General features: G+C 47.0%; 1 protein-coding gene across 1 annotated transcript in view; it reads left to right on the top strand.

Moving 5' to 3' along the window:
• Positions 1–15,912, top strand: part of GLP2R (glucagon like peptide 2 receptor) — a 754,367-nt gene that overhangs the window by 684,143 nt on the left and 54,312 nt on the right. The window contains exon 11 of the mRNA XM_069200419.1: positions 15,745–15,883. Within this exon, the coding sequence (XP_069056520.1) occupies positions 15,745–15,883 (139 nt within the window). The remainder of the gene's footprint in view (positions 1–15,744; positions 15,884–15,912) is intronic.

Genomic DNA, 15,912 nt, shown 5'->3' with positions numbered 1-15,912 from the left:
GATACGCCAGGATTCCCCATTGGCATCCATGTTAACCAATGAGGGTGCGAACAGCAGTCAACACTGCCGTACGCTGTGACGTCAACCGCTAGCGGTATTAGGTCACTTCCACAATGAAGGGGCAGAACTAAAGTGGGCAGACATTTTGCCATCACCTACGCATCTTGAAATTCATAATACTCACAATGCTGGGCCTACTAGCCATATGAAGCACTGAGGCCTCTATCCATTGCGCATATTATCACACATGATTAACTCTGTTCCCTCCTAGTGATGTACATGTACATCTGTCAAGTTGCAGTTATTATACTGACACTACTATGAACAATGCACTGCATGTATTTAGCAAATATGCCAATGTATGTGTGCACATCACTCCTTTTTCTTACCCCTCATAGGTACCAACCCTTGTGGCGAGGAAGGGCACCATCGGTGTACAGACCACTTGTGGATATGGGGACCATGGTGGAGCGTCATATCATTATCACTTACAGACTCACACGTGCAACTATTCAGGACCTATGTGCATTACTGGATCCTGCACTAACTCCCAGAAATTGTAATCAGCATGCCATTCCAACTGAGGTACAGGTGCTCTCCGCACTCCATTTCCTGGCCACAGGCTCATTTCAAGTGACAGTGGGCATGGGTGCTGGTTTCTCACAGCCAATGTTCAGCCAGGTACTGACAAGGTTTCTGAATGCATTTGTACAACATCTGCAGTCCTATGTGCGATTCCCCCAAAGTGCTGACCTCCCTGCCATCAAGTCTGACTTCTATGCCTTTGCAAACATTCCCCATGTCATAGGTGCCATTTATGGCACCCACATAGCTATCATCCCCCCAAGAGTGAGGGAACAGGTGTACAGAAACAGGAAGAACTTTCACTCCATTAACATCCAATTGGTATGTACTGCAGACCAGTACATTTCCCATGTGAATGCCATGTTTCCAGGTTCAGTCCATGATACATTTGTTTTAAGGAACAGTAGTGTGCCGCAGAAGATGGAACAACTACAAGAGGACAGAGGGTGGATCATAGGTAAGTTTACCTGTCACTAACTGACACATTGCAGAAAACCAGCTTGTCTGACTAAGGGACATTACAATGATAACTCTGTATTGACCATTTCTCCAGGTGATTCTGGCTATCCAAACTTGCATTGGCTCCTGACACCAGTGAGGAATCCCAGGATGGATGCAGAGAGGAAATACAATGAGGCCCATGGACGTACTAGGAGGGTGATAGAGCGTACTATAGGTCTCCTGAAGGCTAGATTCCGGTGTCTACATATCTCTGGGGGGCCCCAGGCCTATGGGCCTGATAAGGTGTACAGAATAGTGGTGTCCTGCTGCATGCTGCACAACACGGCTGTGAGACATTCTATCCTCCTTCTGGAGGTGGAGAGGCTATAGATCCTGATCAGTTACCTCAGAGAGGTGAGGACAGTGATGGTGAGGATGAGGAAGGGGAAGATGTCAATTCCAGGAACCAACTGATACAACTCTACTTCCAATCACTGTCTGGGACTTAAGCCTGTAATTGTGGTTAGGTACTGATACTGTAAGTGTGCCATGTCATATAGGGGGGATTGGTCATGATAGGTGAGACATGGACCTCTTCAGCATGGTACTGACAGACAAGATATGCATTCCCTCCTTGCCTAATTTGAAACACACATTACCACCACCAAGCACAAATTGACAATAAAGTTGTTCCCTGCCAGTTGCATCCATACTCCACTTTGTTCAACATTGAAGACAGGGGACAGTGTTACAGGTGAGAAATGTTGTTTATTGGTCGAATACAGTGAAATGTGCTATGTACAGTGATGGAAGTCGTTAGGGTTGGGTGTCCTCAAAACCGACTTGGTGGCAGCCCTATTGGATGTCATAGGTGGGTCCTATTTGTAGTATAGTACTTCATTTTGCCCTCAGCTAAGTGTAGTTGGTGAGTGGGTGGGATGGTTGCTTTTCAGTAGTGGCAGTGTCAATTGTTGGAGTGGGGCTTGTTCTTAGCTGGGTTTCCAGTGCCATATCTTGGCCTGAGACTACGTTTGGGTGCCTGTTGTGGAGCTTCTTGGGGTGGCATGGTTGGCCCTTGTGTTTCCTGGGAGGGTATTTCCTGTGCTGTTTCTGCTGCTTGGTTCGTCTGTTGCTGGTTGTCAAGGGCTGTTGTGGAGGCCTCTTATCCGGTGTGGGTGTCTGACTGTTTGTTGACCAACTGCAGCAGTGCTCCAGCAATGGTGGCCATTGTGGCATTGTGTTCTTTCCACTGCTCCATGGCCTGTTGGTGTTGTTCCAGCTGCATCCTCTGACTTTGCTCCAGGGTGGATACAATCTGTGCTAACCTGTCCTGGGTATGTTGGTAGGCCCCCAATACCTCTGCAATGACGTCCTGGGCTGCTGCATCCATCCGGTGCCCTACCCCCTGACCCACTGGGGCACTTGAACTTGCCCTGTCCCCCTGTGCCTGTGTCCCCTGTGCAGGTCTTGGCGTGCCACTTGTACTGAGGCCCTCGCCTTCCTGCATGTTGGGAGTGGGAGACTGTGGCCTCTGTAGCTGTGTTACACCTGTCCCTCCCCTGGGTCCACTGGTGTGGGTACGCCTCCCCTGGCCTGTTGGTCTTGACTGGATGTTAGGGGTGACAGTGGTTTCCTGGGTGGGGCTGCTGCATGTGAGCATCCAGGGCTGTGTGAGGGGCCTGCCTGCTCATCAGTGTCCAGGCGTCCTTCGCCAAGGTCTTGTGATGTGCCCCTGTCTCCCTGGAGTGCTGTGGCACTCCTTGTCCCCTCCATTATGGTTGCATGGGTGGTGGTGCCTGTTGGGGGACATAGACATGTCTGTTACATAAGCATGAGGGTTTGAGGTGTACAGAACTGTGCAATTTTGTGCTGGTGTGACTATCAGTGGCCTTCCAGGGTGCCTTTGTGAGGTGGACATTGCATTTAGTGGCAGTGGTGGGGTTACATTGTGGTGGGGGTTGTTATTACATTGTGGGTATGTGCAGGTGTGGGTGGCTGTGCACAGCGGGAGTGATGTGGGCCTGGTAGTGAATTGTGGGTAATGCAGGGTAGTGGATGTGGTGGGTAATGGCTGGGTGGGGTGTGGTTCTAGGTGGGTGGGGGTCTTGGGGTGGTGCATGCATTGCAGATGTGTTGTATATGGGGTAATTGTAGATGGCTTACCCGAGTCCATTCCTCCAGTGAGTCCCTCTGGGTGCAGTATGGCGAGTACCTTCTCCTCCCAGTCGGTGTAGTCAGGTGGTGTTGGTGGTGGTCCTCCCCCAGTCTTCTGGATGCCTTGGCCCAGACCTTCCCCCGTAGGTCATTCCATCTCTTGCGGATGTCGTCCCTGGTGCGTGGATTATGTCCCACTGCATTCACCCTGTTGACAATGGTCTGCCACAGCTCCAATTTCCCCGCAATGGGTGTGTGCTGCACCTCTGACCTGAATATTTGTGGCTCCACCTTCAGAATCTCGTCCACCATGGTCCTTAGCTCCCTTTTGGTGAAGCGTGGATTTTTGGGGGGGGCATGGTTAGGGTGGTGGATGGCGTCGGGACTGGGGACGGGGTATGGGTGGTCCTGTGTAAGTCGAAATGCTTGTCCTGTCTGCTGGCGTTCTCTGTCTGGCTCTGGTACCCTCCGTCTTCTGGTCCTGGTTTCGTTGCAAGGGATTGTGGGGTGTGTATAGGGGTATTTTATGGTGTTCTGGATGTGTGTCAGGTGTGTGGGTGCTAGGCCTAGCCAATGTGTGCACTTGTTGCTGTTGTGCCCACTTGCCGCCCGTGGCCGTCTCAGCCGCCAATGGTCGTCCGGCCTCCACTGTCCGCCGAGGTGATTTGTGCATCATTATTTGGAGGGCGGGATGTGGGTGTGCTTGGCGGTGGTGGGGTGGGGTGGGCCGGGATTCCTGCCGACAGGCTCCTGGCGGGGAGTGGTGGTCTGGGAATTTTTGGCAGGGTTGGGTTTTTATATCAATATATAGCGGGTTTCCATTCGCCGCCACCAGCAGGATTCTGTTCACCGCCGACACGGCGGTCAGCAGTCTTTTCGGCCATGTTCATAATGACCGCCATTGTCTTGTTTGGGCGAGCCACTTCTGCATTGGCCAACTTGCATTTTCCTTCTATCTTGGGTGCATCCCATGGCTTATCGCAAATGTTTTCATTTTTTGCTTATTGTAGATCTCATGAAATGGCCACATAATTTGCCAGTGTTTATTTCCACTGTTTTCTGGTTATCCAAAATGGGCTGCTGAGCAGGGTCTACTGCGGTGTGCTGTCCTACCTTTGTGCTTCTCCTCTTGCAGCTGTCAACATCATTGAGGCCATACAGAAGGAGAACCAGACCCAAGAAGGGGTAAATAATGAGGGCATACTCTGTACTAGTGCTACTGTTTGAAGGCTGATAGATAATAATGTGCTAGATGGCATCCCTTCTGTTTCTGCATCAGTGAAAACCATCGTGCAAGGCTGGGACAATGCTCTTCAGCTCAGTTAAGCAGTAGATAAGAGGAAAGGGAGTTTGGCCAGTTATCAACATTGAATTGGATCAGTCTTTTCTGCAATCAAAACCTCATCATTTACCAGGACCTGCATGACTGATTCATCATTCATTGTTTACTGCTTATCCACAGTTATTGGCTTCTTACATCAGCATGCTGCATTGCTAGAGCTCTCTGGTATTTATTTTGCCAGACGTTTGCTGTGATAAACATGTTAACATTTCTGCATCGTTTCACTTCTGAAATGAAACTACAACTGCTTTATTTGCAATATTCACCCAGTAGGATGTCACCTGCCCCTCCTCATATGAGACATCAATAATGGCCTTCAACATTAACATGGACCCCATGTGTAACAGCAGCATAAAGACTTCACAGCTCGCAATGTACCCCTTCCATCTTGGGTAGATACTTCTGCTGCCCATAGTGTACATGCACATAATTTCCATGAGAGCTTGCTGTCTTGTTTCCGTCTGAAAACGTTGTTCTGTTGCAGCTGAGTGAGTTTCCTCTTCTCTGGGATTCACTTTCAACATGTAGATGCATATTATGATGTTGATCCCCTTATGCAAAGTCTTTCGGTGCACTGAACAATTTGTGGAGGAGAGGATACAGCAGAGCCTAGGCTCCAGTATGTAGACAGGCCCTCTGTTTACATTGACATGGATAAGAACTAAATGACATGGCGTCCCACATCTTGTACTGTAGCATTTTGCTCACAGAGGGGCAGATTTATGAAAAGTGGTGCTACACCTAGTGCAGCGCCACATTTCTTGTGCCCCTTAGCACCCCCCTAACACCACCATGTGTGTGCACCGTATTTAAAATATGGCGCACCATGGCGGTAGTCAGGGGAAACTAGCGTCAGAATGTTTTACGCTAGTCCGGTGCTTTGCAGGATTAGCGTAAAAATAATAGGAAGCTAATGCTTCAAAGCACCCAGAGGCCAGTGTAACCAATGGGAGCCTCTTTTTGACACCTGCGGTTAGCAGGCTTTGAAAACTGTCGATAAAAATGGCGCAAATGAATCTCAGAGATTTGTTTGTGCCATTTTTATAGCCCCCCTAGCGCCAGAATGCCCCCATTGCATACATTATGCCTGCACACAGCCATAATGTGGTGCAAGTGGTTACAAAGTGGCACAATGCAAGCATTGCGCCAGTTTGTAAATATGGTGCAGTGTTTTTGCCCTTCCAATGCCACATTAGCATTAAAAAAATAACGCTAATGGCGTTGGAATGACTCAAGGCCACCATAAATCTGGGCCACAGTTTTTATTCCAATTACAATGGTCAGATGGAATAATGTCAGGTTTTGTGTCAGAACTCTACCATCCTAGATGTCCCTCATGAGGAACCCTTGGAAACCAGACTTTACTTCAATATAGAAAAATACACACATCTCTACTTATCATTTGTATTTCCTCATCGTATTCGAGTCTTAGTTTCTGTTTCACTTCCTTGATGCATTGCGGTCCTTGTGGTTCCCTGTGTCATCATACTGTTCCTGATCACATCCTAGTGATGGTTCCCTGTTCACTATCTTGGTTCTTGGATCTTACAGTTATTTTGACCCTTTTATATCTGAATTCGTGGCTTTTGACTCTCTTTCTCTCTGTTTTTACTCTAAATAAATAAGTATAACAAAGTGGTAGCATATCACTCTTTCCAGAAAAAACTATGCTAACACTGCATTATAATTATATACTAAAAACCACCTTAGTTTTAGGTTAAAATCTATAATAACTGATACATCCCTACTGAAAGGGACATGGTACTCATCATTGTAAACATATAAACACTGGAAAATACCTGCACAGCCACAAACTCAAAAGCTATTGAAAAAGAAAAGACACTGAGAGCGAATGAGTCATTTTTATTTCTTCATGAAGGAGCCAACAGAATGAAACTTTGTTATACAAAGTAGAAGCACGAAAGATTGGCCTAGTATCATTCTCCTTGAGTTTTGTCATTTAGGGATGTCACTAAAATATTGTTTCTTCTTCCATTTGGTCTTGTATTGCTTACAGTTTTGTGTGTTTGGATGTAATGTGCCTAGTTTAGGAGCGTGCTTTAGGTCTGATCTAAATTTTTAAACATTGTAAAAAACCTGGAAATACTAAAATTATATTTTATCTTTTTGCAGTGTTTCATTCTTTCACTGACTGGTGAAATGGCAGGCTCATAAGAATATTTGCTGATATGTACTGTCACACAGGCCTGGGCAAAATGCCACATATGCTGGAGTAATCATTATAATTTTGTGTCAGTCTTATGATGAGAAATTTGAAAATTGCACAATCTCGTCTGTTTGGTGATTATGAGTAATTTGGCACAAAAGTTCCACTGCAGGAGTGATAACACAGGAACAATTAATTTAGTGAGTGTGAGCTGCTGCTGGCTGCTGGCTGCTGGCTGCTCGCTGCTGCTGTTCATCCTCTTTTACATGTAGCCATATTTTTGTAGTGCAAAATGCAACCTTTGAGCATTTTGAGCACAAGGGTGCATTTTGCGCTATTAAAATAGCTGCAAATGCCAGGTAATGTTTGCGTATTTCTGCATAATTTCACCTTAGTTTTGCTGTTATATCTGCTACAGCACATTGCAAAAATTATGCCTACCCCTACTGTCACATTTACACAGAAGGGCTATCACCCTTTGATACATTAGTCCCTTTTCCAACAAGCCAGTACTGATAGCAGGTGAATTCTCAAACTCTCCAGCCTTTAAACATTCAACGTGAAGCGCAGTGACAGGTACCAGTGAAAACAGTGCTGTCACCAGGCACATCGGATAGTGGTGAAAACATTCCACAAATCTTTTCATATACCAACAAAATTAATAGCCTCAAGGTGCCCCATTGTTGCGTGTGATACCTTCAGCTCATTCTGTGCTTTTTATCCAACTGCACCTTACTGCTGGGGTGTTGTGACGATGTTACAATGTTGTTAGCAAAATGTCAATTCCCAGAAAACAATTTGATGTCTGTTAAAAGATCAGGGCTTAAATAAAGTGAGACATTCATATGGGGACACTTGGGAACTATGAATGTCCACCAAACATCAGCATCACCTTAATGTAGCCTTAATGCAGTTAAGCAAAGACTGAAGAAAAGCAGCAGCGAGCATGCCTAAAGCATCAAGTTGCAGATGCCTTAAGTGCCTTAGAATGCAGAGCTAAAAATGAATCTGATGTAATTCAAAATTTCAACGGTTTCATAAAGCACTATGCTATTGGCAAGGTTGACCAACCATACAGTGTTATAATATTTCAATAACGAGTAGGTGAAGGAAGCCCAACTGTGTTTAGGAATGTATGTATTAAAGCATTTGAATATAGCACTCTTACATTTTAAATCCATTTATAGCCCTGTAAACCAGACAGATTCCTGACAGTGTGAGAGGTAATGAGATGTGAGAGAGGGTAATGACATGTGAGTGTAAGTGAGAGTGCAATAAAAAGACTTTTGATATCTAAAACAGTCTAACATAAATTCATTGGGCACACCACCAATCACAAAACACGACATACCCTGCCTTACTTCTCCATGAAATTAAATATGTGCTTTTAAAAAGTGGCCTAGGCAGCTAAATAAACCCTTAAAAGCACTATTTTCAAAATAGTTGGAAAACACTGAGAAAACAACACTGACATCCAGAAAAAATACACACTGAAAACATGACATCCTAATTATACATTTATAGATAAAGTGAGCTTTTGGTTAGCCCCTTGCTCATGAATTTATGTTTTTTTTTCTGTTTTAGTGTCCTGTAGTTGAAAAATGGACTTCTTCCTTAATGTCCTATTTATCGCTAATCTGATGAGTCTCATCTTTACATTGTTTCTGATTGCATGAATATCATTCCACTTCTAACATGAAGGGACTATTGTTTTATTTGCCTTTCAGCACTGCATAGGAGTACATTGCTTCCCTTGCTCCATTTACTGTTACCTACTCCTTGTTTTTTTATTTATGGTTCACATCTCTTTCTGGCATTTCATAAAGACATTTTGAAATAATAACTCCAAACAAACAAACGGACTCCCTCAACCCCTCCCTCCTTACCCACAGGACCGGCTTAAGCCAAAATGTAAACATGGCCTAATTCACCTCAAGTCAGCCATCCTGTGTCACCGAAGGTTCCGCGGGCCGAGTGTGTGCTGCCAGATCTGTATGTCTGAGTAGCCAGAGATATCTATGACAAGTGAGTTCACAAAATACAGCCGAGAGTAGTGTGATAAAGGGACACCATAGCTGGTCATATGAGTTTCCCTGTGCCGTGAGTGACAAGGTCAGTTTCTCCATCCCCAAAATGTGCCATCGACGGTGGAGCCAGCCCTGATGCGTGGGGGTCCCGCTGGAGCCCCAATGCGTTGGAATGTTCTGCAATGCTGTCCCAGGACCCAGCCCTATCTGTTGGCCTCTGCATGATTTGAGGGGAAAGTTAGGAACACCACGTATACCCTGGACAATGCATCTTGGGAAATGGGGTAGCCGCATTTCTAAATGAGTGCCTATGTCATCTAGGATTTTTTACCAGTAATATGTAAGTTTTGGGAACTCCCACAAGAGGTGTGGGAGGATCCCAGAGGATCCGCATTTGTGCCAACAATCAGTGCTGCGTGTGGAGTTGCCTCTGTGGAGATATGCTGACGTGAGGTACCATAAGGAAGTTATTTTAGTAGCAGTTTTGACACTAGCTGCATTATGGGCAATGTGTCTCGCCACTCTCGTTGAGTCAGTTCTCACCCAAGTTCCAGTTCCCACTGCTGCTGTCCCGTCGATTTTACTCGCAGAGTAGGCTGGCATAGAAGGCCATATAATTCACTGATCAGGTGTTTGTCTCATGCTTTCATCATCAGCCATTTTTCAAATGTGGTGAGAGAGCAGTGTACTCCCGGACAAACTGATGATTGGCTCACCCAGTGTCTGATTTGGAAATATCTCAGCCTCTCCACTTCAGGGAGCTCGTATTCAGCACAAATGTGTGCAGAGGTCAGGGGGGCAGACTCGTCAAACATATGTCCAGCTGAACCACACCCTGCTCTCCACCAGCGTTAGAATGCTGCATGATCAAGGCCCGGGTGAAGTCTATATGGCCAATAATGGTCGTGAGAGTGGAGGGAAATAAGGTGAATGCACTTTTCTCACTCACCTGGTTCCTGATATTCATCATCGATCTTGTGATGGGTAGAGGTAGAGACTCTGTGGCCGAGCTGCCTTATATGAAAAGAGGAGTTTCTACAAAGGTGTCCTAATGACCACACAGTCCATGAAGAGCCAGGGCTTCTCAGACTCCCCCTCAGCCAGGAACCAGAGCTGCGTCGCTTGGTAGTATTGTTGACGGTTTGGCATACCAAGACCTCCCTCCCCCAGGGGTCTGTACATCAGGTCTTTGCACATCCAAGACCGTGTCCGAGCCCAGGCAAAGGGATTAATCTCTCACTGGTGAGTGTGGATGAGACCTGTGGGGGGTTCCAGCAGTAGAGTCTGGAAGAGAAACAGAACTTTTGGCAGTACCGACATCTTCCAGGAGGTTATTTGACCGAGGCAAGAGAGGCATTGTGGGGGCCAGTGACGTAAGTCCGCCTCGATTTGTATGCGCAGGGCTTTATAGTTGAGAAGAGCCGTTGCACTGTGGTGGTCAGTTGAACTCCTAGATTGGGAGGAGAAGGCGATGCCCATTGGATTGGGTGTTCCCGAGTTATTACATCCCTCGAGGATGGGGACAGTGACAAGTCCAATGCCTGGGTCTTGTAAACATTAATACTGAACCTGGCAGCTATTTCAAAAGCCTCCAATTACTTTAGGAATGCTGGCAGGGAGGTAGTCACTCTTTTTAGGTCACTAATACATCATCTGTGTAGAGTCTAATGGTGTGTTCCTCGCCCTCAAAACACACCCCCTTGATAGCTGGATTGTTCCAGACACACTAGGCCATGGGCTCCACGTAGAGGGTGAAGAGCAGGGGCGAGAGGGGCGTCCCTGCCTTGTGCCCCTGAGGATGGGGAATGAGGTGGAGGTTTGGCCATTTACTCAGACTGATGCAGGGAGCTAGCCTTAGTTGCTAAGAACCCAGGAGCTAAATCGTTTGCTGAAGCCAAAACGATGGAGAGTGGCTTCTATGTATGGCCACTGGAGGTGGTCAATGCTTTCCATCCAACTTCAGGAGCATTAACTCCTGGCAGGAGCGATGGGACTTAACAACTAAATGAAGAATGTGCTTCGTATTGTCTCTGCACTGGTGGCTGGGGATAAACACTGCTTGGCCTGGGAGGCAAAACCTTGGCAGGGGGCTGGAGCTGAACAGCAAAAATGCTAATTAATAGCTTATATCCACGTTCAAGTGAGATATGGGATGATGGGAGGTGCACTGCCTCAGATCTTTCCTGGGTTTTTGGATGACCACTATGGCTGCCTCCAACATGGAGGGTGGCATTGAACTCGGGCGCTGGATAGTGTTGAAGAGACTGGTTAGCATGGGAGCTAGCTGTATACAAAAGGTTTTATAGACTAAAGCAGAATACCCATTTGGCCCTGGAGATTTCAGGGTCCTGTGCTGGCCAATTGCTGAAATTACTTCCTCTATCCTAATCGGACAATCTAAGGCATCTGTCTCCTCTTGTGTGAGACACGGGGCCCACACCTCCCGGAGATAGAGGTCAGGATGGTCTTGTGGCAAGGACTTGTCATGTAGAGCCCTTAGTAGAAATACTAAAAGGCGTCTGAAATAGAACTGTCTTCTCTGAGATCGGAGTCATCCACAGCTGCCAGAGACTGCACCCTCCTTCCCTGTTGTACCCCCAGCTGATCCTCCAGAAGGCACCCACACTTTTCACCTCTCACATAGAAAGAGTGACAAAGTCTGAGGGCCGCATATTCTACCCTGCCCAGATTGAGACCTGCCAGTTGCTTAAGCTCAGCCTCTAGTTGGGGCCAGACTCTCGGTGCTCCCATACGCTGATGAATGTGTTTGAGTTCCCTTACCCTTAGACCCAGATGCCCCCGCTTTTCACAACAGAGTTTGTTTTCCGCTTGGAAAATGGGTATCAGTTCTCCTTTTATGGCAGCCTTTAAGACATCCCAGAGACTAGAGACTGAGACGTCTGAGATATTGTTGAACTTCAGGAAAGTGTTCAGTGCCTTGGCATTCTGGGTGACTACCTCAGGTCGCTGTAGCAATGTGTCTCACAGCTGCCATGGACTGAAGGGCAGCGCAGAGAGGGGAGGTTCAATGCGAGAGAGATCTCTGTGTGATCTGAAATGGAACGGGGTTCAATCTCCACTGCCTCGACCAGGGATTGAATGTCCCTGGTACCTAAGAGATAATCTATATGGGCATCTGATTTGTGCATGTGAGAGTAAAATGTATAGTCCCTAGTATTTGGGTATAAACTGCACCAGAGGTCCCCCAGCCCCAGGTTCCGCAACCAAAGTGTGCCTTCTCAGAAAGTGCTCCTGGTTGCCCATGTCGCTGTGTAGATCTGTCCAGGACATGGTCAAAGACCGGGTTGAGGTCCCCTCCCACAAGCACCATGCAGTCCTGAGTAGACATGACTTCTGCCAGTGCATGGCACATGAATCGTTTCTGGACTTCATTAGGGGCAGAAATAGTTGTTAAGGTGAAGGTACATGTGCCTACCAATACCGAGTGGGAAAACAACTGACTCTTAGTTGGAGTGGATGAAAAATATCGGAATGGGAAGGCTCGGGATCGTAGTCTTTGTCAGTCGCTGGAAACTAAGTGAGTCTCTTGAAGAAGGTAAGTCAGCTTGAGACCGTTCAAATTAAGAGAGCATAGCCCTGTTCTTAGTGGGGTGATTCAGACCCTTCAGAATCAGAGTAAGGATCTTGAGTATGTCATGCATGTCGGGGATGTTCTGGATGAGTCATTGAATTCCTACATTTGGACTCCAAGTCCCCATTCAAACAGACAAACAAAACATAATAAAACTGTAAGAACAACATAGTCCATGAGTAGACGCCAAATAGAAATCCAAAGGGGTCATGGTAGTGAAGGAATCAAGTGTGTATGGTGGCACAAGCAAAACATTCCCTGCTACCTTCACCACCACCCCGCCCTCACTGGAGCAATCGTCCGAGGAGGTTCAGACATTCATATGTCCGCGGCACCAGTGTCATTACCTGAGATTCTCCAGTACCACTCGTTGCTCCTGTGCCATGGTCTCCAGATCAGGATGAAGATCTACCGGAGAAACCCAACCCCCCCTGTCATCGCTGTCATCTGCGGGTCCTCCTGTTGCATGGATCAGCCTGCAACACTGATGCAGAGAATTTGTGGATGTCAAGAAGCGGGCAGGCTTCTGTAAAGAAGCAAAGCTGATGGTTCTTGTGGTCAAGGAGGAAGATGATTCAGAAGAGGTGGCCCCATGTGTGTGGTATACCTTTGTCCTGGAGGATCGCCATAATTGGACTGAACCCCTGGTGTTTCTGAAGTGTGGAGGGTGACAATTCTTGATACAACATCAGCTTGTGGCCTGGAAAGAGCACCGGATGGGGATCTCTAGCAGACCAAAGAATGTGCTCTTTGAGTTGCAAGTCATGGACGCACACCAAGAAATATGCAGGAGATGCCGAGTCAGGTCGTGGCAGACCCACTCTGTGTGCTTTGTCCAGATGGATGTCTGCTTCAGGTGGAGCATCCACAACAGATCTTTTGCATATGCCGCAATGTTGTTGCCTTACACACCAGTGGGAACACCCTTGATGCAAATGTTATTTTGCTTTGAGCATTTTCCCAAGTCCTCCTCTTGTGTCTGCGAGTCAATCTGTTGGTCTCAGAGCCTGACGATTTCCTGTTGGAGCTGTTCAATTACCTCTTTTAAGCTGATACCCTGATCCTCCAGAAGAGGATCACGGGGCTCCTCTCGGAGGTCAGAGGATAGTTCTTTCTTGACAGATTGGAGGTCTTCTCTCAGGGAGGTAAAGAGAACCTCTTGGAAGGAGCGGGTTCTGGGGCTTCCTTCTCTCCACCATCAAGCCCGGCAGTCCCCAGCAAGGGCCCCAGCAGACTAGGTAAGCATGTCCTTCATGCTGTGATCTTACTTCCCCCAGAATGCAGCCATGGCCCCCTGCACCGAGTCTAGAGCACCAGCGACTCTTCCTGGCCCGTCATAGATTGGCCCAATCCGACCACACCTTCCCTGCAAAAGACAGTGCCTCTGTGACAATGGTAGGGAAGTCACCTATGTGAGCACCTGCCTTCTCCAGGGATGCCGCAGGACAGGGAGTAATGCCCAGGGATGCAGATGCTGTAGGGTCCTTCACAAAAGCGGCCTCTTTGCTAATCCTCAGGGTGAACCACCCATCCACAGGGATCACCAGCATGTAGGTCATCATCCCCCAGATCCTCCACTCCAACCTGTCCTCAAGGGTGAAGGCTATGTGTCTCCCAAGGTTTCTGTGAGCAAGTCACTTCTGAATATGGCCCCCCGACCTCTGCTCCAGAGTGGCCACCATTTGGTTCCACCTGTGATGTCTAGGGCCTCAGGGCCATCACCACCCACTCCCCAGGTTCGTCAACTGTTATCCCTGAGTTGTTAAACCCCCTCGTCCAGCACGCTCCTCACTGCGGCAGAAGGGAGGCGGCAGGTCCCAGTCAGGCCTCTGGTCGTTAGGACCGAGAGTCACGGCACAGAAGCACCAAATATAAACGACTATGGGGTAAGCAGGGAGCACAGCACCTGGGTACCTGCAAACCAGGAGGAGGGATCCCGGCATTGTTGGGTCTTCCAAACAGTTCAGTCCATCCCCAGGCTTTTGATGTCTCCTATTACGGGCCTCCTGGCCTCCATGCTTAAGGGTTGTGCCTGCTGCCAGGGAGGCTGTGTCGCGTAGGCCCGGCTGGGGCAGAGACATCCATCTCCTAGGTTGCTGCTCAGACTCCTCTTCACCATGAAGGCATCCAGACAGTGGAACTGGGTCCGGACCCACACCACCGACATGGTATCTGATATGGCACGTAGCTCCTTTGGGGAGGTGTAGGTCGCAAGCAGCTTGTAGCGGGGCCCCAGGCACTAATGCTCTCTCCGACCTGTAGTCAGCCAGCCATCCTGCTCTCATGCATACCACCACTGAAGCCGCTGCTCCTCCTCGAGCTGCCAAAGTGGCATTACCGAGGACTGCTGCTGTGTACCATTGTGCATGAGCATACAAAAAATGCATCCATCTGCACCAACTTGGATTGATTGTTGTTTTGCTATAAAATAAATTCCAAGATGGTTGCCTGCATTTGCACATGCATGTTCATGCAACGTGTCATCTTGGAATGATTTTCTTCTAAGTATAACAAAAATCATTACAAGGTGGCTGTTGGTGAGTGTGCATGCATGTTCATACAGAAGGGCCATGTTGAATGATTTTTTTTTATACTTTGAAATTAATCGTTCCAAGATATCCGTCTGTGTGCGATCATGAAAGTGCACACATAGGAGATCATCTTGGAATGTTTTTGGCTTTAAATATGCCAAAATCACCGAGGATTGTCAATGCCAATAGCTCTGCACTTTCATTTGCAATGTGAAACTTGTAGACTTTTCCAAATTTGTTTAATAAATAGGGTCTGATGCTATTTTGTTTACTTTCCCCACCAGCTCTTGGTTTTATGATGTTCTGTGCATGGGCGTGAAGTAAGTAACATAATATACCATAAAGCAAGAACCCTCAGTAAAAGTCCAATCCTTGACTTTAAGGACGTGCCAACTACCTCAGTTTCCTTCATTAAGGAACCTCTCGTACTGCTTCCCAACATGTGTGCTATACTCTAGAAATCTCAGCAACCTTTCAAACATTATACCACCCTATATCTTAACCATTTTCAGGTCCAATGAATTGCTAGTCTTGTCACTAGAACACTCTCCGTAGTGAATGTCAAATTGGATCAGTCTATCCTGCATTCCAGTTTGCCCGCAAAACCCGAATCATCGGTCTCCAGAATCTGCATGACTGATCTACCATTCATGGTTTGCCACTCCTCCTAGTTGATGGCTTCTGACATCTGCATGCTGCATTGCTACAGCTCTCAATTTTTTTTTTTTCCAGAGGCTTGCCATGATAAAATGTTTAAAACTGCTACACCGTTTCACTTCGAAACTGAATTATAATTGTCTTATTTGCAATGTACATAATTCCATTATTTTGTGTGTTATGTTGGTTTGCCTTGATATTTCGAAATATGTTCTGTGACATTGCATTGTATTCATCCATTTCTCCAGGCTCGCTCGATCAACACTAGTGTTAATTCCATTGCTGGGTATACATGAAATTGTGTATACGTTCATCACGGATGATCAGATTGATGGGCACTCCAAGCATGTCAGACTCTTCGTGCAATTAACCCTCAGCTCTTTTCAGGTATAGTTTATTTTTGTATTGAAGTGACT

The sequence above is a fragment of the Pleurodeles waltl genome, chromosome 7 (assembly GCF_031143425.1).
Source record: "Pleurodeles waltl isolate 20211129_DDA chromosome 7, aPleWal1.hap1.20221129, whole genome shotgun sequence".
In the NCBI taxonomy this organism is placed as follows: domain Eukaryota; kingdom Metazoa; phylum Chordata; class Amphibia; order Caudata; family Salamandridae; genus Pleurodeles; species Pleurodeles waltl.
This window is presented reverse-complemented; position numbering and strand designations above follow the sequence as displayed.